This window comes from Mirounga angustirostris, unplaced genomic scaffold (assembly GCF_029215605.1).
Source record: "Mirounga angustirostris isolate CCGP_5_RB_7025 unplaced genomic scaffold, mMirAng1.0.hap1 SCAF_13, whole genome shotgun sequence".
Taxonomy (NCBI): domain Eukaryota; kingdom Metazoa; phylum Chordata; class Mammalia; order Carnivora; family Phocidae; genus Mirounga; species Mirounga angustirostris.
The window spans coordinates 14,028,955-14,053,142 of record NW_026991721.1 but is presented as its reverse complement, the minus strand read 5'-3'; the positions used below and the strand labels follow the sequence as shown (position 1 = coordinate 14,053,142).

At 48.5% G+C, this 24,188-nt stretch overlaps 4 protein-coding genes across 8 annotated transcripts; 3 read left to right on the top strand and 1 right to left on the bottom strand.

Annotated features, from left to right (window-relative positions):
- Positions 1–3,851: 3,851 nt before the first annotated feature.
- PTPMT1 (protein tyrosine phosphatase mitochondrial 1) lies at positions 3,852–8,558 on the top strand. Its single transcript, XM_045893676.3, has 4 exons — positions 3,852–4,252; positions 4,367–4,447; positions 6,759–6,950; positions 8,265–8,558. The coding sequence occupies exons 1-4, from the start codon at positions 3,872–3,874 to the stop codon at positions 8,421–8,423; spliced, it is 813 nt and encodes a 270-aa protein (XP_045749632.1). The 5' UTR covers positions 3,852–3,871; the 3' UTR covers positions 8,424–8,558.
- On the bottom strand, positions 5,961–14,946 carry KBTBD4 (kelch repeat and BTB domain containing 4). 5 transcript variants are annotated; one of them, XM_064576444.1, is made up of 4 exons: positions 14,834–14,946; positions 13,294–13,911; positions 11,849–11,955; positions 5,961–11,403 (listed from the first exon to the last, which is right to left on the bottom strand). In XM_064576444.1, the coding sequence occupies exons 2-4, from the start codon at positions 13,880–13,882 to the stop codon at positions 10,543–10,545; spliced, it is 1,557 nt and encodes a 518-aa protein (XP_064432514.1). In that variant the 5' UTR covers positions 13,883–13,911; positions 14,834–14,946; the 3' UTR covers positions 5,961–10,542. The 5 variants fall into 5 exon arrangements, with proteins under 5 accessions (XP_064432514.1, XP_045749628.1, XP_045749627.1 ...); XM_045893672.3 differs by having other exon boundaries at positions 14,729–14,886; XM_045893671.3 differs by having other exon boundaries at positions 13,294–14,092; positions 14,729–14,882.
- Positions 14,935–20,462, top strand: NDUFS3 (NADH:ubiquinone oxidoreductase core subunit S3). Its single transcript, XM_045893677.2, has 7 exons — positions 14,935–15,059; positions 15,168–15,233; positions 16,551–16,648; positions 16,858–17,007; positions 18,332–18,457; positions 18,592–18,711; positions 20,213–20,462. Exons 1-7 carry the CDS (start codon positions 14,996–14,998, stop codon positions 20,378–20,380), a joined length of 792 nt encoding a protein of 263 aa, XP_045749633.1. The 5' UTR covers positions 14,935–14,995; the 3' UTR covers positions 20,381–20,462.
- A 148-nt stretch (positions 20,463–20,610) lies between these two features.
- On the top strand, positions 20,611–23,938 carry FAM180B (family with sequence similarity 180 member B). Its single transcript, XM_045893675.3, is given in 4 exon segments — positions 20,611–21,726; positions 22,542–22,612; positions 22,831–23,170; positions 23,173–23,938. Coding segments are annotated over 4 exon segments (900 nt in total). The 5' UTR covers positions 20,611–21,458; the 3' UTR covers positions 23,394–23,938.
- Positions 23,939–24,188: the final 250 nt, after the last annotated feature.

Below are 24,188 nucleotides of genomic sequence, written 5' to 3'. Positions count from 1 at the left end.
GGGTTGTGAGACTGAGCCCTGTGTCGGGCTCATGTGCTGGGCGTGGAGCCTGCTTAAGATTCTCTCTCTCTCTGCCCCTCTCTCTAAAATAAATAAATAAATAAATAAATAAATAAATAAATAAATAAATAAATAAGTAAGTAAGTAACTTAAAAAAATAGAATGGATTAACAGGTGAGTATGTGATAAAACCAAGTATTATTTGTAGAATTTAGATGGTGGTTATATGGGTTTTTCCTATTCAATTTATTCAGTTATTCAGTTAATTTATCATGAAAATGTTCATCAGAAAATGTTAGAAAAATATGTTTATAAAAATTTGTATTTCTGAAGAGTGGGTTTGGGGGCAAGGATGGAATTTTTCAGGTTATGTACTTTCTATAAAGCAAAAATTGTAAATGATTCTTTGACTTTCCACTTTAGGATCCACTTTTGAATTCCACTTTAGGAACCTATCCTAATAGGGGTGCCTGGGTGGCTCAGTTGGTTAAGCATCTGCCTTTGGCTCAGCTCATAATCCCAGGGTCCTGGGATCAAGCCCCTCATTGCACTGGGCTCCCTGCTGAGTGGGGAACCTGTTTCCCCCTCTCCCTCTGCCTACAGCTCCCCTTGCTTGTGCTCACGTGTGCTCTGTCAAATAAAATCTTTTTTTTAAAGATTTTATTTATGCATTTGAGACACAGAGATACAGAGAGAGAGCATGAGCAGGGGGAGAGGCAGAGGGAGAGGGAGAAGCAGGCTCCCTGCTGAGCCAGGAGCCTGATGTGGGGCTTGATCCCAGGACTCTGGGATCATGACCTGAGCTGAAGGCAGACACTTAACCATCTGAGCCACCCAGGCGCCCAAATCTTTTTTTATTTTTTAAAATTTATAAAGATTTTATTTATTTATTTGACAGAGCGATATACAGTGGGAGAGAGAGCACAAGCAGGGGGAGCTGGAGAGGGAGAAGCAGACTCCCCGCTGAGCAGGGAGCCCGATGCGGGGCTCGATCCCAGGACCCTAGGATCACGACCTGAGCCGAAGGCAGACGCTTAACGACTGAGCCACCCAGGCGCCCCTTTTTTATTTTTTTAAAGATTTTATTTATTTATTTGACAGAGAGAGAGAGAGCACAAGCAAAGGGAGCTGCAGGCAGACGGAAAGGGAGAAGCAGGCTCCTCGCTGAGCAGGGAGCCTGATGCGGGACTTGATCCCAGGACGTTGGGATCATGACCTGAGCTGAAGGCAGACGCTCAACCGACTGAGCCACCCAGGCGTCCCTAAAATCTCTTTTTAAAAAAAGGAACCTGGGCGCCTGGGTGGCTCAGTTGGTTAAGCGACTGCCTTCGGCTCAGGTCATGATCCTGGAGTCCTAGGATCGAGTCCCGCATGGGGCTCCCTGCTCAGCGGGGAGTCTGCTTCTCCCTCTGACCCTCCTCCCTCTCATGCTCTCTCTCAAATAAATAAATAAAATCTTAAAAAAAAAATAAAAAAAGGAACCTATCCTAATAAAGTAATTCTAAATATGGAAAACATAGAAATATAGAAAAAAAATTCATGTTGGACTTATAAAATAATATTTGGAAATATCCTGAATGTCCAATAGGAGAATGATCATATTATGGTTTAGTAATTAGGTTCATTCCAAATGGTAAAAACAATGTAATAATATGGAAAGTCCTCATAGCACATTTTGTGAAAAAAAATGGATATAAAATTTTGTCAACATGATTACAATGATTTAATTTTTTAATTTTATTTTTAAGTAATCTCTAAAGCCAACATAGGGCTTGAACTCACAAATCTGAGATCAAGAGTTGCAATGCTCTACCGACTGAGCCAGCCAGGTGCCCCTACAATGTTTTTTTAAAATGGTATATATAGACCACAAAGTGTTATCATATGACCCAACAATTCCACTCTTAGATAGACATCCAAGAGAAATGAAAATGTATGTCCACACCAAAACTTGTATATGAATGTTCACAGCAGCATTATTCAAAATAGCCAAAAAATATAGTCAAATGTCTGTCGACTGATAAATGAGGAAACAAAATGTGATATATCCATACAATGGAATATTATTTGGCAATTAAAAAAAATACAGTACTGGGGTGCCTGGGTGGCTCAGTCGGTTAAGTGTCTGACTCTTGATCTTACCTCAGGTCTTGATCTCAAAGTCGTGAGTTCAAGCCCTGCATTAGGCTCCACGCTGGGTGTGGAGCCTACTTAAATGAATACAGTAGTGACAGCTGCTACAAAATGGATGAACCGTGAAAACATTATGCTAAGTGAGGGAAGCCAGACACAAAAGACACATATTGTAGGAGTCCATTCACTTGAAATGTCCAGAACAGGCAAATATATGAGACAAAGTAAATTAGTGGTTGCCTAGGGCTAGGGGATAAGGGGATATGGGATTTGGGGGCGGGGGAATGACATGTTCTAAAATCCTTTGTGGTGGGGAGCCTGGGTGGCTCAGTTGGTTAAGCATCCCACTCTTGGTACAGTATTTCGGCTCAGGTGGTGATCTCGGGGTCATGAGATTGAGCCCCACATCCAGATGTGAGCTCAGGGCAGAGTCTGCTGGAGATTTGCTCTCCTTCTGCCCCTCCACCCACTTGCACTCTTTCTCTAAAATAAAATTGTGATGACTGCACAACTCTGAATATAATAAAAACCATTGAACTGTACACTTTAAATGGGTGAGCTGTATGGTATGTGAGTTAGATCTCAAAGTTGTTACAAAAGTTTTCTAGTGGTACACATAGGGAATTGGAGGAAAAAATGTATCTGAGGTGGTGAAATTATGGGTAATTAAAAATCACTGTATTTTCCAATTGTTATGAGTATGTATGACTTCGTTTTTCTTAAGTAAACTCTAACCCCAATGTGGAGCTTGAACTCACAACCCCAAGATCAAGAGTTGCATGCTCGGGGCACCTGGGTGGCTCAGTTGTTAAGCGTCTGCCTTCCGCTCAGGTCATGATCACGGGGTCCTGGGATCGAGCCCCGCATCGGGCTCCCTGCTGGGCGGGAAGCCTGCTTCTCCCTCTCCCACTCCCCCTGCTTGTGTTCCCTCTCTCGCTGTGTCTCTGTCAAATAAATAAATAAAATCTTAAAAAAAAAAAGAGAGTTGCACGCTCCACCCACTGAGCCAGCCAGGCACCCCAAGTATGTATTACTTCTATAAGGAGAAAAGAAACCTTTTTTAAAAAAGCACCAGGTGCAAATAAATAAATAGCACCAGATGCATGTTCCACTTAAATGTAAATAAGCAGCATCACAACCTTTGCTCTTACCTCTCCGTAGGGTGTGGTTTTTACATTTAAGCTTATTATAAGACTTTAATATATTTTCATAATTAGATATTATATTTATATATTGTTTCTTTACACACACACATATGCTGGGGTTTGGGCAGGAGGAGGGAGCGGATGGGCAGGGTGGAGGAAGGGCCATATCAACCCAGGTGCCCTTCTAGCTCTCTCTGCCAAGATAGCCCCCCCAACCCCCACGGCCTAAAAGCTTAAAGCCCCTCCTTCAACTCTCCCCTTCAGGGCTGCCCCTATCACAGAGTCTCTTCCTGGACTGGTCTTTCCTTTGGTGGCGTCCCCCCCTCACCTGGGGTCGCAGCCCCCTCCCTCTGGCCGGGGACTGGGAAGAGTGGCCAGGGCCCGTTTCCACACGCGGGGTCAGAGCCCCCCTCACCTGGGGTCCCAACCCCCTCCGAGAGAGAGGCCGCCGGCCACGGACTGGGGTCCCTGTCTGACACCCGGTACACTCGCAGGCCTCGGGCCCAGGACACGCCCTCCCACGGCCGGGTCCCACCTGCCGCCCGGGGAATCCCTGGTCCCTCCCCCAGGCCCGCGGCCCCTCCTCCGGAGCCATGGAGCCGGGCCCCGGGGCCCCGGGCTCTTCCGCGGGGCGCCCGGAGGCCGGGCCCGAAGTCTCGGCGCCCGAGGGGCCCGCGCCGACCGCGTCGCCTTCGTGGGAGGCGGCGGGCGGCTCGCCGCCCTCGGGGCTCTCCTCGCGGCCGCCGACCTCGAGTCTAGGCGTGGGCAGGTCGCGGCTGCGCCAGGCCGGGTGGGGCGGGATGGCGGCCAGCGCGTTGCTGGAGGCCGGCCTGGCCCGCGTGCTCTTCTACCCGACGCTGCTGTACACCGTGTTCCGCGGAAAAGTGCCGGGCCGGGCGCACCGCGACTGGTACCACCGCATCGACCCCACGGTGGTGCTGGGTGCGCTGCCGCTGCGGAGTATGACGCGCCGGGTGAGCCGCGGCGGGGGAGCCGGGCCGGGAGGCCCGGCCGCGGCGGGACTGGGCGCCGGCGAGAGCCGCCCGCGCCTCGGCGGCCCTGTCTGAGCCCCCTCTTTGCCTCGGCAGCTGGTGCAGGACGAGAACGTGCGCGGGGTGATCACCATGAACGAGGAGTATGAGACGCGGTTCCTGTGTAACTCCTCAAAGGTGAGGGGCTGGGAGCGGGGCAGGGACAAGGGCAGGGGCACCCGCCAGCCCCATCCGCCACCCTGGTCCTACGACAGCGGGGGGGGGGAGGTCGGGGGAGAGGGAGCTGCAGGTGACTATGCCCCAGAGACACGTGCCCCAGGCTTTTCCGCCTCTTCAGGAGGAGGGTCCGCCCTCTAAGCTTAAATGGCTGTGGCTGGAGGTAGAAACTAATTGTGAAAGAGAAACCGATGTGAAAGGCATTTGAAAGTATAGTTGACAAAGTCTGACTGCTCCTTTGTGCACAAATGTGTTCTTAATTCCCGTAAATCAAGTCAGTAAGCAAATCGAAAGGCAATTTTTCTATGGCTTGCTGATTTCATTCATTCAAAACTTAGCACTATCAAGCACTGCCTTAGGCATTCAAGATGAAGACCCTATACTCTCTAAGAAGAAAAGCCACCCTCCGAGTCCCCAAGTATGTTTAATTTATCATAAAACGACCCCTTGAAAAATTGCATAGGCTTCATTTGGCATTGATTTGAGGGAGTTTTTATTCATATGTTAGCGATAAAGCGGAACTCCAAAGTATTGTCATAACAGAGTTCAGACCTAAAACAATTTTCATTAAGTTTCAATACTTGCTTGTGGAACTCTCCACACGGTTATTAGACATTGCGCTATCTTTATATAAAGATGTTGCCCTGGGATGCCTGGGTGGCTTAAGCATGGGACTCTTAATTTGGCTCAGGTCATGATCTTAGGTCTTGAGATCAACCCCACCTCTGGCTCCCTTTTGGATGTGGAGCCTGCTTAAGGTTCTCTCTCTCCCTCCCCTCCCCATGTCAAATAAATAAATAACGATGTTGCCCTATCTTTATCGTGTTGACATCTATTAGCACTACACAATCATCTTTCTTGTTTACTGATACAACCTGATGAAGAGGCTATTATTTCAACCGGTAGGTTTTTTTGTAACCTTAGAAATGGACTAACATTTAAAATATATTCATTAGTGATGACATACATTTTTAGGAAATGGATAACAGTTCCTTGGATTTCCCAGAGTACTTTGCTACAAGGCCTCAGGAATTATTAGCCACAATGTTAAATGTTCTTTAGTGTGGTCAGTCCTGTGGAGTAAGTCACAAAAAGTCCTTGGGTCTGAGGCACTGACGCTTGTACGATGCACCTATATTATCCAACTAGCCTAGAGAAAAGAAATCTCCTCGGCAGTGGTTCTCACATTTTAATAAGCATAAATACTGTCTGGCATTCTTGTTAAAATAGCAGATTCCTAGGTACAACCCCCCCAGAAATTCTGACTTAGGAACTTTAGGGTGGGATCCAGGAATCTGAATATTTAGCAAACTCCCGAGGTATTTCTGGCATAATTGATGCAAAGGCCCATGCGGCAAAACTGCGGTTTTTTGTTAATTTCATGAGCAGTATGAAATACTGACCTTCACTCAGTCATAAAGTCTTTGGTTCCAGCTAAACAGCTCCACTCATTAGCTGGAGCCTATTTGGAGTCTTTTTTTTTTTTTTTTTAAGATTTTACTTTTTAGGTAATCTATACCCAAGGTGGGACTTAAATTTACAACCGGATCATAAGTCGCATGCTCTACCAACTGAGCCAGACAGGTACCATCTTATCTGGAGTCTTACAGGCAAAAAAAAGGGGAAAAGAAAAAAAAAAAGCTTGATATGACAGAGGCCTTATTTCTTCTATCACTTATTCTTTTCTTTTTCTGAAGTGATAATGTACTAACAAAGGTAGGTGTGTTGTTTTAATTTTAAAATGGTAACTCTATTTTCTGCCATGTACTCTCTCAAAAAAAAAAAAAGTGGCAGAGGGGCGCCTGGGTGGCTCAGTCGTTAAGTGTCTGCCTTTGGCTCAGGTCGTGATCCCAGGGTCTTGGGATCGAGCCCCACATCAGGCTCCCTGCTTGGTGGGGAGTCTGCTTCTCCCTCGCCCTCTGCCTGCCGCTCTCCCTACTCGTGCTCTTTCTCTTTCTGTCTGTCAAATAAATAAATAAAATCTTAAAAAAAAAAAAAAAAAGATTGAAACACCCAAAGGGTACTTGAGGAACATTTTAAATCTTGAACATAATTCTAAGTCAGTAGCACAGCTGTTGTTTGATGAAAGACCCATCATGCAGGTCAGCCATTTTAAAGACATCTCTGTAAGAAGTTTCTTGTTTAAGTATAGCCACATTGTAGTAAACCTTAAGCTTCCTTGTTATTTTGCTGTCTCTTGGGAGCCTGTATTCAAACTACTCACGTGAGGCTTTTTTCCTTCTCTTTTGTATGCTGGCGGACCTGGTTCCAGGAATGGAGGAACGTAGGAGTCGAGCAGCTGCGCCTCAGCACAGTAGACATGACTGGAGTCCCAACCTTGGCTAACCTCCAGAAAGGAGTCCAGTTTGCTCTCAAGTACCAGGCGCTGGGCCAGTCTGTCTACGTGCATTGTAAGGCTGGGCGCTCCAGAAGTGCCACTATGGTGGCAGCATATCTGATTCAGGTAGGAAAGGTCTTTCTGGACTGGTCTATTCATAGCATATTTCTAGAACTTCAGTAGCGTGGTCTCCTGGAAGGCCTTGCTGGAAGGAGCCATGTCCCCAATTTCTGGCTGTTGGGAGGTGGAAAGCACCTGAAGTTTGCAGATAGGCTGACCTCTGGCTTTGCCACCTAACAGCTGTGTGACCTTAGGCAAAAGTGGCTTCCCCTCTCTGATCCTCAAACTAAATGTGTCATAAAGCTTGAATGAGAAAGTATGTCAAGCACTGACCTACCTACAACAGGCACTCAAAAAATGAAGTTGCAAAGGATGTTAACACCAGTAAAAGACTAAAATAAAAGCACTTTTTATAAATAGCACGTCAGGAAATCTAGTACTGTAGACAGTAGTGCTGGTCACTTAACAGCTCTGTAGGACTGAAGATTTCTTGAAGTATTTCAGAATAAAGTTCCAGACATTAGCTTCTAGAAACAGAGGATCCAATGGAATTTTGTCTATCACTTTATGATTGGCAGGTGTGAGGCTTTTAAGACTATGTATAAGCAAATACTCTCTAGTCCATTACTCCCTGTTACACAACTCCCAACTTGACTCATTTTTTGTTACCTGTCTGGCCCCTGTAGAACATTTACTAAGTTATGTGGATAGTTTAAGGAAAAAGGAAATGTAGAGATAACAGGCCTGGCTTTGAGTTACTGTGGACTGGTATGTGATTTAACAGTATTAAAGCTCTGATCATTAGGACTCTATTTACTGGAAATGGGTTCTCAGGAGGATATTTTGGACTTTGTGAGAATTGACCCAGCTGGGCTTGAAATCTGTAGTTTCTTGGTTTTGTACAGTTCTAAACCAATAGGTATCCTTAGGATACAAAGATAACCCTCTTACTTAAATCTAAAAAGTGCTGTTTTCCTAGCCATGATGACAAGTTGAATAAAAACATCTACCATATACTCTCTCCAGGAAACATAACCAACTGCCCGCAGCTCCCAGAGGACATCTAATAGGCCTTCGCAGGCTTGAATTAGGGTCTCAGCTTTGCATGTTCAACTTTCTTTTTCCAGGGTTTGGCATAGCAAGAATTAGGTAGAAAGATTGACTTGTCCGCTCAGCCTATTGCAAAGTATTGTGGGACTGGTTGACTGAGGGGGTTATAGTACCCCCCCATTTATAATATATGGGGCATGTTTTTTAATGCCCCCCCCAAATGAAGTTTTTAAAATAATGAAATTCTGAGAGTCCATTAGCACCTGTTATTAGGTCAAGGACACCTTAACACCTCCTTTCTTTCTCTGATTTCCCAATCCTGTACTTCAGGTGTACAACTGGAGTCCAGAGGAGGCTATAAGAGCCATCACCAAGATCCGGTCACACATCCACATCAGATCTGGCCAGTTGGAAGTTCTCAAAGAGTTCCACAAGGAGATTACTGCAGGGGCAGCAAAGGATAAGACTGGTCACACATCACAGACGTGAAATACACAGATTAGAAAGAACTCAAGACAACCCTGCTTGCTATAGAATCAAATAGCTTTAACAGGACCAAGGGGGATTACGCCCAGACTTGACGTAGCAGAAATGTGCTGAGTAATGGATAATTTTGCTCCTTTGTCTTGTTTCACTTTCCTGAAGTAACGCTGTCGTATGCCTAGAGAGATTTAGCGTGGCTTCGATTCACTGGCTACGGGGACATGGGATGCGGGTCCTCGTTTTCTTGAAGAGGGTCAAAGAGATCTATTGTGTGCTGACGCTGTGCCTGATGATATTTAGCACGACTCAAAAACATTCAACACTGGGAAAGAGGAGAAATACTCAGCTCAGACTCTTTGCCACTGTCAGACCCCAATTCACGGGCCCCATGGGGCTCTCCTCCCCTTTTGGAGCAGTGATCCTGTATGTAGAAAAGGAAGTACAGGATCTAGTCAGTATTGTGGCAAGTATGCAATCCATTTACCTTAGGGAATCACTCCTTCAGAATTCAAAACAGACACACATATCCCTTCCAAAACTTTTATTTGTATGAACACTTCCTAGCTCTTGGCTTACCTTAGTGCTTTTAAAAGAGTAAAGACCTTACATATTTAAATTTGAAAAAAGTTTCTGCTATTAATCAGAAATAATACTTTCTACTTCTTTCTGGGTTACTCTTTGGAGTAAGCCAGAAATAAAACCAAACTGTTGGGCGCCTGGGTGGCTCAGTCAGTCAAGCACCCGCCTTCGGCTCAGGTCATGATCCCAGAGTCCTGGGATCAAGTCCCGCATCAGACTCCCTGCTCCTCGGGGAGTCTGCTTCTCCCTCTGCCCCTTCCCCCACTCGTTCTCTCTCTCTCAAATAAATAAAATCTTAACCCCCCCCCAAAAAAAAACCCAAAGAAGTGTTCACTGGGTATCTAACCCAAAGATACAAATGTAGTAATCCGAAGGGGTACCTGCACCCCAATGTTTATAGCACCAATGTCCACAATAGCCAAACTATGGAAAGAGCCCAGATGTCCATTGACTGATGAATGGATAAAGATGTGGTATATATATACAATGGAATATTACACAGCCATCAAAAAATGAAATCTTGCCATTTGCAATAACGTGGGTAGAACTAGAGGGTATTATGCTAAGCGAAATAAGTCAATCAGAGAAAGACAATTATCATAGGATCTCACTGATATGTGGAATTTAAGAAACAAGGCAGAGGATCATAGAGGAAAAGAGGACAAAATGAAACAAGACGAAAACAGAGGGAGACAAACCATAAGAGACTCTTAATCTTAGGAAACAAACTGAGGCTTGCTGGAGGGGAGGGGGTGGGGGGTTGGGGTGGCTGGGTGATGGACATTGGGGAGGGTATGTGTTGTGGTGAGCACTGGGTGTTGTGTAAGACTGATGAATCACAGAGCTGTACCCCTGAAACAAAAAATACAGTCTAAAGAAAAATTAAAAATAAATAAATAGCATGTATACGGAGGGGAAAAAGAAGAAGAAGAAAAAAAAAAAAAAACGCAAAAAACCCAAACCAACAAACAAAAAAACCCCAAAGTGTTCATTTCCTGACAGGTGAGAAAACATGAGATGCAGTGTCCTGAATTCTAGAGTTGGTGCTTGCTGGTGAAGGACACCTTCAGCTTAGACCATTCTCCCAACCAAAGCCTGAAGAAAAACTCTAATACCTAATTCTTTGTGGGAAAATTACCAACCAGCCACTCTGCAGGTTATAAAAAAAAAGGAAGATGGGGGCATCTTTCCTTCTGTCCTGGGTCAGAGGTGCCTCTACTTAACATTGATCAGGGAATGAGAGGCGGCTGTGCCTGCGGTCTGAGAACTGGCTTACTCGCAGCCGTCCGCAGTGAGGCACCGGATTACCAGAGGACAGCAGAGGGCCGGCTGGCTCCTGTTGGAGCAGCCAGCTGAGCAGCATCGGTCCAAAAAGCCCCAAATGGAACACCCCTATGGGTTCAGGAAGGACTGAGGTGCTGCCCTTTCTAACATGTGCCCAAAAAATAACATAGTACTCTGATCAGGGCCCCAGGGACTTTGAATTCGGATGGATAGGTGCCGGAAAATGGGAGGGCAAAAGTCAGCTGCTCTTCCCCCCACAGCCTTAGGCCAACACAAACTGCAAATTAGTAAGTAGCACCTTAATGCCTCTGGTGACAGTTACAGCCGAAGTGGCAGGGTCAAGCTTGTAGGTGTTGGCATCCCCCTTTTTATATCGGTCCCGAAAAACATAGATGCTCCCGTTACAGCTGGCGATCTTCCAGAGGGATGGGGCAGAGCTCCAGGCCTCAGGAAGGCAAAGCCGGGTAAAGCTGTCTAGCAGGGGATTGTAGCACACCAGGGAGTCCCCTTCAGCCACGATGAACACCAGATCCTTATGCACAGCTGCGTGCATGCGACCTGCGAAGGGCAGAACATAGGGCTTCACATGGCATTTGTCTGTCTCTGTGTCAAAGCACTGGATGAGTCGGGAAGGTTTGGTAAAGAAGTCCAGGTCATTCTCCTCCCCCCCGAGTAAGTAGATGATCCCGTTAAGGTTGGCACCAGCGGCCCCTGACACAGCCACCTCTAGCTGGGTTGTCTCTGTCCAGACGTTGTCACCTACCCGATAATAGATCACTGCATTGGAGAGGGTATCCTGCAGTGTCTTGCCACCCAGTGAATATATAGCATCTTTCCCGGGCACAGACACCAGGGTGTGCTGGAGCCGGTCCCGGGGCAAAGGTGCACACCATTCCCAGTCCACAGTGGCATTGTTGCACTTCCACATGCGCCGTGGGATGGACCCTCCCACCACGTATAAGTCTCCACCGTGCTTACAGGCTGCAGTGATCTGGTGGCACAAGCTGTTTTGGCCACTTACACTGATGGAGTCATCTTCTGCACAGTGTAAGGACACAGCCAACGAGTGGGTACGAGATGACTCTTTCCCGATCAGGTAAATGTGCACATTCTCCCCGATCTCCTATTGGCAAAATTAAAATCATAGATGACATCTATCAGTTCTAGGCTAAGGCTCAGCTGAGACGCCTACCCTTCAGGTTCTGGACCACACACTTGTATCCTGCTCTAACCTACTTCCCTCGAGTTACTGTGTGCCATTCTGACTGTCCTCCAGTCACTTTCTTTCAGACATTTTATGCTGGGGCAGAGAATCTGTTGCTCTCCTCCCGAGCTGGTGCTTTAGAAAAAAAGGTGCTTAGGATTAATGCAATGGTAAAAGTAGTTCTCTCAAGGAACTTTGTGGAGCTCAGAGGCTGGTGGTTTCTGGGCTCATGCACACATCCTCTTCCCCAGTTCTTAACTTTGAACCAGAGATGACTCATTAACCAGCTAACAATGAGGCCAGACCAATAGCTGGAATGCATAGATATTATGGTGTCCCAACCCTAAAGAGAAATCTGCCTTACCTTCAAGCTAGTTCTCAGTGACTCTGCAAAAGCCTCTCTTTCTTCTTTATTGAAATTGATCCAGGCTTCTATTGCCTCTGTTGGGTTCTGGGAACATGGAACTCCGTCTGTGGGAGTCAGAGGAAAGACAGAGTCAATGGCAATCCAACAATCCAAAAGGGAAATTTAAAGCCAGTGTGAATCACTTTGTTGGACTATCACCGTGTGTGTGTGTGTGTGTGTGTGTGTGTGTGTGTAAGAAATTAACCTAAATTGCATACCTCACTTGCAGGGTCAGGATTGTTTTTTGTTTTGTTTGTTTTTTAAAGATTTATTTACTGGGCACCTGTGTGGTTCAGTTGGTTTAGCATTTGACTCTTGGTCTGGGCTCAGGTCATGATCTCATGGTCGTGGGATCAAGCCCCGTATGGGGCTCTCTGCTCAGTGCAGAGCCTGCTTCAGATTCTTTCTCCCTCTCCCTCTGCCCCTTCCCACTTGCACCCTCACGCAGTGGCACTCTCTTTCTAAAATAAATAAATAAAATCTTAAAACATTTTTATTTATTTGAGAGAGAGAGAGCACGCATGAGCGGGGAGAGGGGGGCAACGGGAGAGGGAGAGAGAATCTCAAGCAGACCTTTGCTGAGTGCAGAGCCCCACACGAGGCTTGATCCCACAATACAAAGACCAGGACCTGAGCTGAATCCAAGAGAGCAAGGCTTACGGACTGAGTCACCCAAGCGTCCCCAGGGTCAGGATTGTTACCTTAAGTCGGCCCATCACTTAAAATGTTATGTAAATATCTTGACTCATCATCAATTTACTTAGGTAACCAGTCCCACAGGTACAGGCAAAGTGCAGGATAGATGAGAACATTTATACACAAAACAGCTCCTCACTACCTTTTTTTTTTTTTATTCAATACTTGTATATAGTTGACCCCATGTGTGGGTACACTTATATGTGGATTTTTTTCAATAAATGTACAGTATTGCAAATGTATTTTCTCTTCCTTATGATTTTTCTAATAACATTTTCTTTTCTCTAGTTTTATCGTAAGAACACAGTACATAATACAACATACAAAATACATGTTAATTGATTGCTTATGTTATCGATAATGCTTCCGGTCAACAGCAGGGTGTTTGTGAAGTTTTGGGGGGAGTCAAAATTATACATGGATTTTGACCGTGCAGAGGTCGCAGTCCTCATCCCCACATTGTTCAAGGGTTAACTGTATATCACAAAGTACTGCTTTTATTTTCCAGGGTTCTTGCTCTGGAAAGGACTGCCTATGACAGCAGCTAAATCTCACCTCAATCTCTCAAAAGGGATCTAAATTCTTACCAGGAATAATAATGTAAATTAATACCAGGAAGCCTGAAGATTCCTTTCTCCTGAACTAGAAGCTCCACTAAACATCATACCCAAGTAGTTGAGTATGATGTGCCCCCTCCCTCAACTTACCCGAGATGATATCAGTGAGTAGATGGTGGGGCAGGTGGAGAAATTCCTCTGTGCTCTGCAGCTGGGCCAGGTGGGCCTTGGCACAGTGTTTGGCAGCAGTATAGAGCTCAGGATCACTGTGCCTATCTGCCAGCCACATCACCTGAAGGCAGTTCCCCACCTGCACTGTGCGGGCCAAAAACCGAGAACATTCCTCAAAGAGAGATGTCAGCTGATACATGTCTGACACCTCATAAATTTCCTGTAGCTCTTCAGTTCGAAGTTTCACGGTCCCATGGTAGATATAATCAACCAGGAGCTGGAAAACAGATTCGCTGACATCCTGCAGTACAATCACTCGGTTGTGAGCCTCCTTCAGGTTGGAAGTGAACATGGACCGGAAAAAGCAGCTCTGAGCTGAGAGGACCAACCTGTGGAGCTGAAACTCCCGGCCTTCCACTGAAATGGTGACATCAGCAAAGAGCTCTTCCTCCAGACACAGTTTCATGATGCCCTGAGCCACACGGCCAGAGTGTGACCTATCTTTGAAAGTGTAGTTCACAAAGTAGTTTTCATCCATGGATGCTCCAGGCTCCTCTGGTGATTCCATGGTAGCCAACTTTTCTCTCTGCCAGCTGTCTGCAAAGCAACACCACCCTGAGTAATGGGGAATCCACAGTCTTTGAATCCAACTGTTCAATTCAGGGAGGGAGAAGATAAAAGTGACAGCAAAGTAGGCGGAGATTGACCTTAGTCCTAATGACCTCTCGGAAGCTCTCCTTCAACCAAAGCTGAGTTCATTCTGCAGTGCACTCCATCCCTAATGAAATCAATAAAATTTCCTACTCTGGGTGTTTCCCTAAGAAAACAGAATATTCCTTTCCATGATGTAACAAAAGGCTTGGTATTTAGGCCAACACGTGAAAGCAAGGCGCTGGATGAAGCCTATGATCTTAAGCCTGGCAAAAAGCCTTACTAACCAAATGACTATTGGGCACAAAACTAGTGAGGCTCTGGGCAGCAGAACCCGACAAAATAGACCCCCACGTTCTTGTGGACAAGGTCCCTCTTCCCCCGCGCAGGGAGTTCAGACCTTCCAAAATGAGGCTTGGCCTGGGACATCTGTTAGCCCCACATTTTCTCTTTTCTGCTTCTCTCCTGCACTTCCCTGCTCGCCCTAATGACTCCCCAGGACTCCGTCCCAGAACGCGAGACGAAGCCCGGCCGTCCCCTGCCCGGTTCAAGAGTAGGCCCAGCGCCTTGAGTCGCCTAGGAAACGGTCGCTAGGGAAACCGTTCTCCTCTCTCCCCCTCTCCCCAATACCCCGCCCCCGGCTCCTCTCCACGCCCCCTCCCGGCGCCCGCCGGCCCCAGTCAAAAGCTTAGCTCGGGGGGCGGGGGAGGGGAGTGGAATGTGGAACCCAGAACCCCGGCCCCTTCCCTTCCCCTTCTCTCACCCGTCCGGTTCTTTAGGGTCCTCGCCTTCTCTCCAGCCTCTGCTACACCAAACTAGGGCCACGTTCACCTCACGGTTTGCCCACCTGTCTACCTCAGTTTCTCACCTGCCTACCCTTTTATTCTGAAGCCCGGAATCCGGAACCTCTGCTTTCGGCCCCGCGTCCGCCCGGAAGAAAAATTGGACGTACACTTCCGCTTCCGGTCCGTGCCCTTGGGGCTCCGTGTCCTGTGGCTCCTGCCTTGCCTGCCTGGTTGCATCCCGGAACATGGCGGCGGCGGCGGCGAGGGGGTGGTGGCGGGGGCTCGTGGGGTCCGTGGCGCTGGCCAGGGGTAAGCCGGGGGCAGCCGGCTGAGGCCCGGGGCGGGAGCGGAGGCGCGCTTAGCGCAGGGAGCCCATCAAACTTCACCTTGCGCTTGTCTTTTTATCTTCCGGTGCAGGGGCCGGGCGACCCTCGGTGCTGTTGCTGCGGGTGAGGAGGGAAAGCGCCGCGGCTGACACGCGCCGTGAGTATGTGCGGGCCGGGCCCTTCTCGGGACTACAGGCGGGGGACCCTTCATTCTTTTCGTCAGGTGTTTGCCCTTGCCCTGGGATGCCCTTCCCTGTGTCCTCTGGCAAATCTCTGCTTGTGGAGACCTGACTGCAGTGGGCCTCATTCTGCGAGCAGAATCGGGCTCTCCCTGTGTCCTTATGTCTCCCTGTTATGGCCCTGATTACCCCTTGTCCGTTTCCATGATTCCTTTTCGCTCTGATTAAACTGTCAGCTCTTTGAGAGCAGGAAACAGCGTTTGGGTCTTAGAGTCCTGTTAAGATAGTAGTTCACATTGAGTGCTTGTTGTGTGCTAGGCAGCTTGCTAAGTGATTTAGCGAATGATTTTATTTAGTCTTCAGAACAATATTATGAGGTAGATAGCATTGTGATCCTCTTACTATAGATTAGGAAACAATTCAGAGAAGTAACTTGTTCAGAGTCACAGAACTAGTGAGTGACAGGCAGTCCTGCCCGCTGCCAAAGGCAGAGAACACTTAACCATGGTGTGTGCAACCTATGATGTGTGGTGACTCAGTGATTGAGGGATGCGTAAATGGGTGTATGGAGATATAGCACAATCAACATAAGCAGATTGAGGGTCAGGAGACCTGGCATTTCCTCCTTTTGGACTTCAGTTTCCTTATCAGTGGGGGGAAAAAAGTTTTTTGGTTTTTTTTTTTTTTAGTTTTTTTATTTGAGAGAGAGATAGCGACACATAGGGAGAGAGAGAGAGTATGAGCAGGGAGGAGAGGGAGAAGCAGGCTCCATCCCAGAACCCTGGGATCATGACCTGAGCCAAAGGCAGACGCTTGACCAACTGAACCACCTAGGCGCCGCCCCCCCCCAAAAAAAGGTTTCAACTAGATAATCTTTGAGGGCTCTTCAGCCCTGAAGTTCTTAGCTTGAGAACCTGCTGTGAGCCAGGTTCTAAGGAGATAACAGAGAAGCAAACGTTCTGGTTCCCACCCTTAAAGAGTTCCTGGTCTGGTAAGAGAGTTGAGATAATATGCTACTCTAGCAGAAATGCAGGCGTTGTGAAGGAAGAACCAGGGAATAGCTTTGAGAAGAGGCAAATACCCCAATTGCAGTTATAAGAAGAGTCTTTGTGGACTTTGTAGGTGACATTTTTTCCTAAGTTTTCCCTGGAAGAGGAACCCTCCACCCTCAGCTTCTTCAAGGTTCTGCAGGGAGCCCTGCTGGGAGGCAACACCCCTTTGGAGCCCAAGAGACTGAATGCAGGCGTGGCTGCTGCCTTCTCCATTCCTTTGTTAAATATGCCTTCTCCTTCCAGCCACTGTCAGACCTCGGGATGATGTGGCCCACAAGCAGCTCTCAGCTTTTGGAGAGTACGTGGCTGAAATCCTGCCCAAGTATGTCCAACAAGTTCAGGTAATATTCACAACCGTTGTTTGGTCATGGGTCAAGAAAGAACCATGTTCTCAGGGTATGTAGGAGTAGGCAGCCTGGTATGAAAGAAACCAATCTCTTCTATCCCACTTGGACTTTTTTCTCTGTCTTAAACCAGGATACTCCAGTTGAAGTTAGCTGCTCTCTCAATAGCTCTTTGTACCTTCTTTTTTCCCTTTCTGTATCTGCAGGTGTCTTGCTTCAATGAGTTAGAGATCTGTATCCATCCTGATGGAGTCATCCCAGTGCTGACTTTCCTTAGGGATCACACCAATGCACAATTCAAATCCTTGGCTGACTTGACAGCAGTGGACATCCCTACTCGGCAGAATCGTTTTGAGGTCAGTAAGGAAATTTGAGAAGATTTGGTGGGTAAAGAAAAGGCTTGTGTGTCTTAGGGTGATAGCTACCAATGGGAACCATAGGCCTCCTTAGTTTTACTTCAGGTCAAACAATACAACAGTACAAACAATACAACACAGCAGTTAAACTAGGGCCTTAAATCAAGCAAACCTCAAGTTTGAATCCTAGCTCTGCCACTAATAGGCTACGTGACTTCAGACATTTTGTTTAATCTTTTTTTTTTTTTAAAGATTTAATTTATTTATTTGACAGAGACACAGCGAGAGAGGGAACACAAGCAGGGGGAGTGAGAGAGGGAGAAGCAGGCTTCCCGCTGAGCAGGGAGCCCAATGCAGGGCTCGATCCCAAGACCCTGGGATCATGACCTGAGCCAAAGGCAGACACCCAACGACTGAGCCACCCAGGCGCCCCTTGTTTAATCTTTCTAAGCTTAAGACTTTTTTTTTTTTTTTTAAGATTATTTATTTGTTTGAGAGAGAGCACACATGCACAAACGGGGTAGGGGCAGAGGGAGAGGGAGAAGCAGACTCCCTGCTGAGTGGGGAGCCTGATCCCAGGACCCTGAGATCATGACCCAAGCCAAAGTCAGATGCTTAACCTATCAAGCCACCCAGGTGCCTCTAAGCTTTAGATTTCTTATGTGCAAAATAAGCATAAAATTGTCCCTACTTCATAGAGTGGTTGTGAGGATGAAATGAGATAGTATGGGTAGATTGCCAGCACATGGTATGTTCTTAATACGTTTAGCTGTTGATTTTTACTAATCATCTAATTGCCAGATCTTGGGATCAAAGGAGAAGTAATACCCAATACCTGCCCTCAAGGAGTACCCCCGCCAACTCTAGTGAGGGGGAGGGACACATACAGGGCTAACCGTGATAACATAATGCATGGGATGTTAGATGCTATGAGAACACAGGAAGGGCACTCAGTTCTGTTGGGAGGCCTTGAAGAGAGAGAGAAAGTTAGTGTTGAACCTTCATGGATGACCAAGAGACCAGGAATGAACCCAGTAAGGATTGGGGCTGGCGGGGGTGGTGGGGATCCAGTGTCATCCCAGACAAAGGGAATACCATGAGCAAAGATAAGCATGCTGACATGCTAAGCTATAGCATGGCTTAGGCCTTCAGAAGTAGTTGTAAATATAGGAGGATCTTGAGGTTTTTGAGCTTCAGGACAGAAGACACGTTCACAGGTAGAATCCTAACCCACCTTGTATCCTCGTCATTGATGTTCTCACTCAGGGCCTCCCACCCCAGACTCTGGCCATCTCGGTCCTCCAGTTCCTTCTGCTCTCCCTAGATTGTTTACAACCTGCTTTCTCTGCGCTTCAACTCTCGGATCCGTGTGAAGACTTATACAGATGAGCTGACACCTGTTGAGTCCACTGTTTCTGTGTACAAGGCAGCTAACTGGTATGAGAGGGAGGTAAGTTACTAGACATGGTGGATCCTGCCTCTAGGCCAGAGTTGCAAAATTGGTTGAAACTATTGCATGCAGTGCATCCTCACCCCTGTGTTGGCCATGATGGACTAGTTGCCTGAGGGCCTCTTTTTTTCTAGATCTGGGACATGTTTGGAGTTTTCTTTGCTAACCACCCTGACCTAAGAAGGATCCTGACAGACTATGGCTTTGAGGGACATCCTTTCCGGAAAGACTTTCCCCTGTCTGGCTACGTTGAGGTAGGAGGAACCTTGAAACTGGGGCAGCAGCCTTGGAGAAGGACTGGCAGGGAACCTGGATATCCTGGGAATGGCAGGAAATATGGTCTGTGTATTGTGGTGGGTCTAAGAACATAGGCTCGGGGCGGGGAGAACATAGGCTCTGGATTCAAATCCTAGCATCACTTTTGTAATCTGGGGCCTGTTACTTACTTTCTCTATGACGATTTTCTCAGCTGCAAAATGGTAACAATAGTACTTAACTAATAAGATTTATGGTGAGCTAAATGATGTATGGTTACAGCCTGGTGTCCTGTAAATACTCAGTTGACACCAGCCATTATCATAATGATCATTTTAATGACCAAGGCGACCTTGAGGACACACTTCGTCTGTCCACAAGATCTAAAAGCAAAGGACCATTTGCCCTGCCCTGGACCTCTGAGAAGGCACCTGACAGGGAAGACACTAAATGTTTAGCCCTTGAGAATGGTCAGAGGCAGGATCAGTAATGTGTGACTACAAGGGCCTTATGAAGAATTCCAGTGCTTTGCTTTACCACCCTTGTGCTACAGGTTGTTCAGGAGCAGGAAGATGGTCTACTGCATACATAAACATGTGATTTTGTAGCAAAGTAACTTTTTAGAAATGCTGAACTAGTGGCAATCCACCCTTTCTCTTCAGTACCCAAAGATGCCTGTTTCCTCAGTGTTTTGCATGGTCTCATTTGCTTCTCCAGCTGCTTCTGGTTAGGGCTACTTCCCTCTCCTTGTTTTCACTGTCTCCCTTACCTGGTTTGCCTCTTCACCCCACCACCTGTTTGTCTTTACCTTATCCAACTGATCCTCCCACCAAGAAAAGGAATGCCGGGGCGCCTGGGTGGCTCAGTTGGTTAAGCGACTGCCTTCGGCTCGGGTCATGATCCTGGAGTCCCGGGATCGAGTCCTGCATCGGGCTCCCCGCTCTGCAGGGAGTCTGCTCCTCCCTCTGACCCTCCCCCCTCTCATGTGCTCTCTCTCTCTTTCTCTCAAATAAATAAGTAAAAATCTTTAAAAAAAAAAAAAAAAAAAAGGAATGCCAAATTTATTGCCTTGTATCTTGACAGTGATAATGCCAAAGCCACATGGTCTGAATCTAAGTGCTTGCTAGTTTAGGTTCACTCTTTTCAGCCACTGACTTGCTTCCTAATCCTGGGCTGATGCTTACCATTTCCTTATAAGAGTGGATGGGTGAGCAAAGTCAATGGTGCTGGAAAAGTTGCTCAGAGCTTGTGATGTGGGGATGGTGAGCAGGGGAGTGTGGCTCGGTGATAGCAGGCCATTTTGGACTAAGGGTGGGATGTGACTTGATCGGTAATACTGAAGTGCATGGAGACTTGCTGACAGAGGCTGGCATAGCACTCAAGGACAGAGAAGTAATGCAATTGGTGAAGTCACCCGTGCCCTTGGGAACATAGGCTCCTTAGAGGCTTAGTAGCTCTGAACAAGGTCTTCCTCAGTGCTTAAACCGTTCTCTTCTGCAGTTACGCTATGACGATGAGGTGAAGCGGGTGGTGGCTGAGCCCGTGGAGTTGGCCCAGGAGTTCCGCAAGTTTGACCTGAACAGCCCATGGGAGGCTTTCCCTGCCTATCGCCAGCCCCCTGAGAGTCTCAAGCTTGAAGCAGGAGACAAGAAACCTGAAACCAAGTAGCTCCAAGGAAGGCATGTGGATTACTAGAAAGCGGTTTATCTATAACTGAGCATCCCTGTAAATAAAATCCTTAGACGAATGACTTCTTGTGTGCTTACAGGTCAAGTGAAGCTTGACTCGGGAGAGGGGTTTTTTCCCCCTGTCCCTTAAAGAGAATACCAACCTAGGAGTCTCTTTTAGTACAGTTGCAGACATGGTGACCTGCAGGCCTGGATGTACCTCTGAGAGAGGGATTCTGGAGCTGAAATGGAAAGTTCTCACTGTCCACAGGGCTTAGGATGGGTGTGGCATGGCGTCTCCTGAAAATTGGAGGGCCCTCAACAACTGCAGGAGAAAACCCCTGGTCACAGCAGACTGTCTGGTGGCAGCTGATGGATCAAGGGGTCTAGGTGGAACCAGGGAAACCCCCCCCATCCCATCCAAGCATCCACAGGGTTCCACGAGCCACAGCTCAGTTTAGAGTCTTGAACCCTGCATCCTGCTCCCCGCTAACAGCCCATCACGCTTGGGCTAAGGTAATCTTCCTGGACTCCAGCCAGAGCTGAGAATGTTGTAAGCAAGCAAAGGAAATCCCAGGGCTGCTGCAAAAGATACTCAGAAGCTGCAGATCTGTCTTCTAGGCGACAGGACTCTACCCTAACCAGCCTGGGGTCTGTATGGCTGGTGGCTGAGTGCCCGAGGTGCAAGTGCTCAGCTCTGCTGGTCCATGGGGCCACCCAGCCAGCCTGCCATGTAGATGGAGAACCATTGCAGTTCCAGAACCAAGCTTTGCAGCTGATGCTTTTGGCTGCTGAGGGGCTCCCTGGAGGCTGGGCTGGGCTGGGCTGGGCTGGGCTGGACTGGGTGTTAGAGCCTGAGCTCAGCTGCAGGATGTTTTGGGGTTGAGGACAGATAGTAAGGTAGTGTTACTGCCTGGGCTCTTTCCTACTTCTTGGGAGGGCCAAGCTAGAGCTGTTCGCTACCAAGCATCATTTTTCTAGTAAGCAAGCATCCCGCCCATCTGGACAGGAACAGGCTGAGGGCTTGACAAGCAGGGAGCCAGACTCCTACCGCCAGCAACTAAAGATTCCACATTTCCATGGGATGGAAAGGTACTGGGAAGTCAGAGCCAACCCCTCCCTGTTTAGCATTGAAGGCTGACACACAAAATAGGGAACGCCTGAGCAGCCTGCAGTGGAAAGTTGGAGCCGTGGTGTGTGGCGGGCGGACGCAGGAGCAGAGAGCAGCTGGGGAGAGGAAGACTCAGAGGACGTGGTGGGACATGGCTGGGACGATGCAGTTCCTGTCTTGGCTAATAGTAACCATTTACCTTCTCCCTGGGGTGACTACAACCCAGCACCGTCCAGGTACCGGGGCTTTAGGGTGGCGTGGATGGGAGCCAAGGAATGCTGCTGGCTGATAGCAGCTAAAGTTGGTTCTACCTGAACCTAGCAGGGCCTAGGCACTGTGGGCCTGGTACCAGATTAACCTATGCAACAGGGGTAATAGTCTGGGCTCCGACCCTGGAACCAGAAAGTCCAAGTGAAGGGAGGTAGTTCCAGGTGCCCTCACTGCCAGCCCTGGACAGAGGTGGACAGTGGCCTTATTCTAGATGTGCAAAGCAGGACCTCTGGACCTGCCCTGGGCCTGGGACCATCATTCTAAGGGCTGAGCAGCATACCAGGGTGTGAGATGAAGGAAGCTGCAGCAGACAACCGCCTTGCCTGGCTTCCCTGCCTTTTGCATGACCACTACTGAGGAGCAAGGAAGGAGCAGATTTCTTCCTAAAGAGGTCCTTGACCCTTGAGGAGAGTCACTGGCACTGTTTTAGGTCACACTGTCCCAGATGATTATAGGGAGGGGAAGTCGGAAGTGAAGTGTCTTGTGACCCAATGGTCGAGTTCTTTGCCAAGGGAACTGCAGAAGTTCAAGGAGGAGTCCTGGACATTTGCTGAGGTGGTATCTGGGTTTGGGATGATGATTTGGGGATCACAAGACCTATGCCTGGGAGGGTGAATGTCAATGTGTGTGTGTGTGAAGGGGGACATGGGATGGCATTCCTGCTCTTTTGTAGATAGAAGAACCTCTACGCATTCCTACCAAATAGCTAAGGGGCACTTCTGGGAGGCTGGGGTATTCAAGATGGAGCTTGGCAGGGCCTGACTCCTTTCTGCTGGCCCAGGGCAGCCCATGGACAGCGCCAGCGTGGGAGGTGGCCTGCAGGAGCCAGAGGCCCCGGAAGTGATGTTTGAGGTCTTTCCTCCAGCCTGGGATATGGGGGAGGGAGTGTCCAGAGGTCCCTAAGCTCAGGGTTGGGAAGGGGGATGTCTCAAGCTAGGCCTGCTGGGTGGGGGGTGGGGGGGTAACCCAGCATGGGTCCTACTGCCTGCTTATGCCCTCCCTGGCCCACTCTTGTTCCCTGCCCTGCCCTCCCAGGCCCCAGCCCACCCCTTACATGGCTCCCCTTGCAGCTGCTCTGGGCTGGTCTGGAGCTGGATGTCGTGGGGCAGCTGCATATCCAGGACGAGGAACTGGCATCCACACGCCCAGGCCGCCGACTCAGGCTCCTCCTGCAGCAACATGTGCCCAGTGACTTGGAGGGTGCTAAGCAGCGGCTGCAGCAGTTCCAGGACCTGCGGAAAGGGCCTCCTCTTAGCCCTTGGGACTTTGAACATCTGCTCCTCACAGGCCTGTCCTGTGTCTACCGGCTCCATGAGGCTAGTGAGGCTGAGGAGAGGGGTCGCTGGGCCCAGGTCTTCACCCTGCTGGCACAGGAAATACTCTGGGACCTGTGCAAGGGCTTCTGCCCCAGGGGCAGCCCCCATCTTTGGGGCCCTGGGCCTTGACCCTTTTCCCTGACTCTCCCCTTTCACCTGCCAACCAACCACTGCCCCCCAACTCGTGGCCCAAGCCAGACCCATCCTGGGCAGTGGCTTCCATCTGGCACGTGGTCCTTCCCACTGGAAGTAGAAGCTTGGATTGTACCCTGAACCCAGTTTACCCCTGCCCCATTTTCTTCCCTGAGCCCTGGTAGGCTAAGAGCCTGGGTCTCAGGACACAGGCACAGAGCTAAAAGCAGGACTTGCAGATATGTGCTGGGGTTAGGGTTGAGAAGTGTGTTCAAGGATGCTGAAAAGAAAGCTGTCCCCAAGGAAGGCCAAGTCCGACGCTCCAAGTCCTACCCTGGCAGTCTGTGACAAGTCCTGCGGAATCTATGGGAACCTTGTGAATGCCCAGCACCCAGTCCTAATTTACATACCCTTTTAAATCCCAACCAGTGCTCTGGAGTCCCTGTGCCCCAAGTTCCCCATCTGGACTAGAATAGACGGGACATTTTTAGTTTAGTCTGTTGGAGGAATGGAGGAAAGCAGGTGGAAGAACATTACCTTTCCTTGGCGGGGGGGTGGGACGGGGTGGGGAGAGGTGGGGGGGAGCAGGTTTTTTGGTCCATCTCAAGTCTCAGATGCACACCTCAGAGGGGGAAGTGAGGCTGCGAGGGGACTGACTGAGAGAGACAAGCTGAGTCTGGCTGGTGTAGTCCTGATCCTGTGTAGCTGTCACATAAAATGTTTTCTTCTGGCCTGCAGCCTGTGTCCTTTTATGCCAAAGTAAGTTGTTTCACCCCTGCCCTGGGCGATTCACCCTCCCCGTTGTGGGAGGGCAGGAGTTGGGGCAACCAGGTATCAGTGGCTCACCCCACACACACCCTGCTAGAAGAAGGAATGTTCTGTTTCCCTGAATCCCCTACTCCCAGAAAGGGAGCAGGGTGTGGTCCCTTGTCACAAGAAAGAACCAGCTGGACCCTAAGCGACACGGTAGGTCAGTGGGA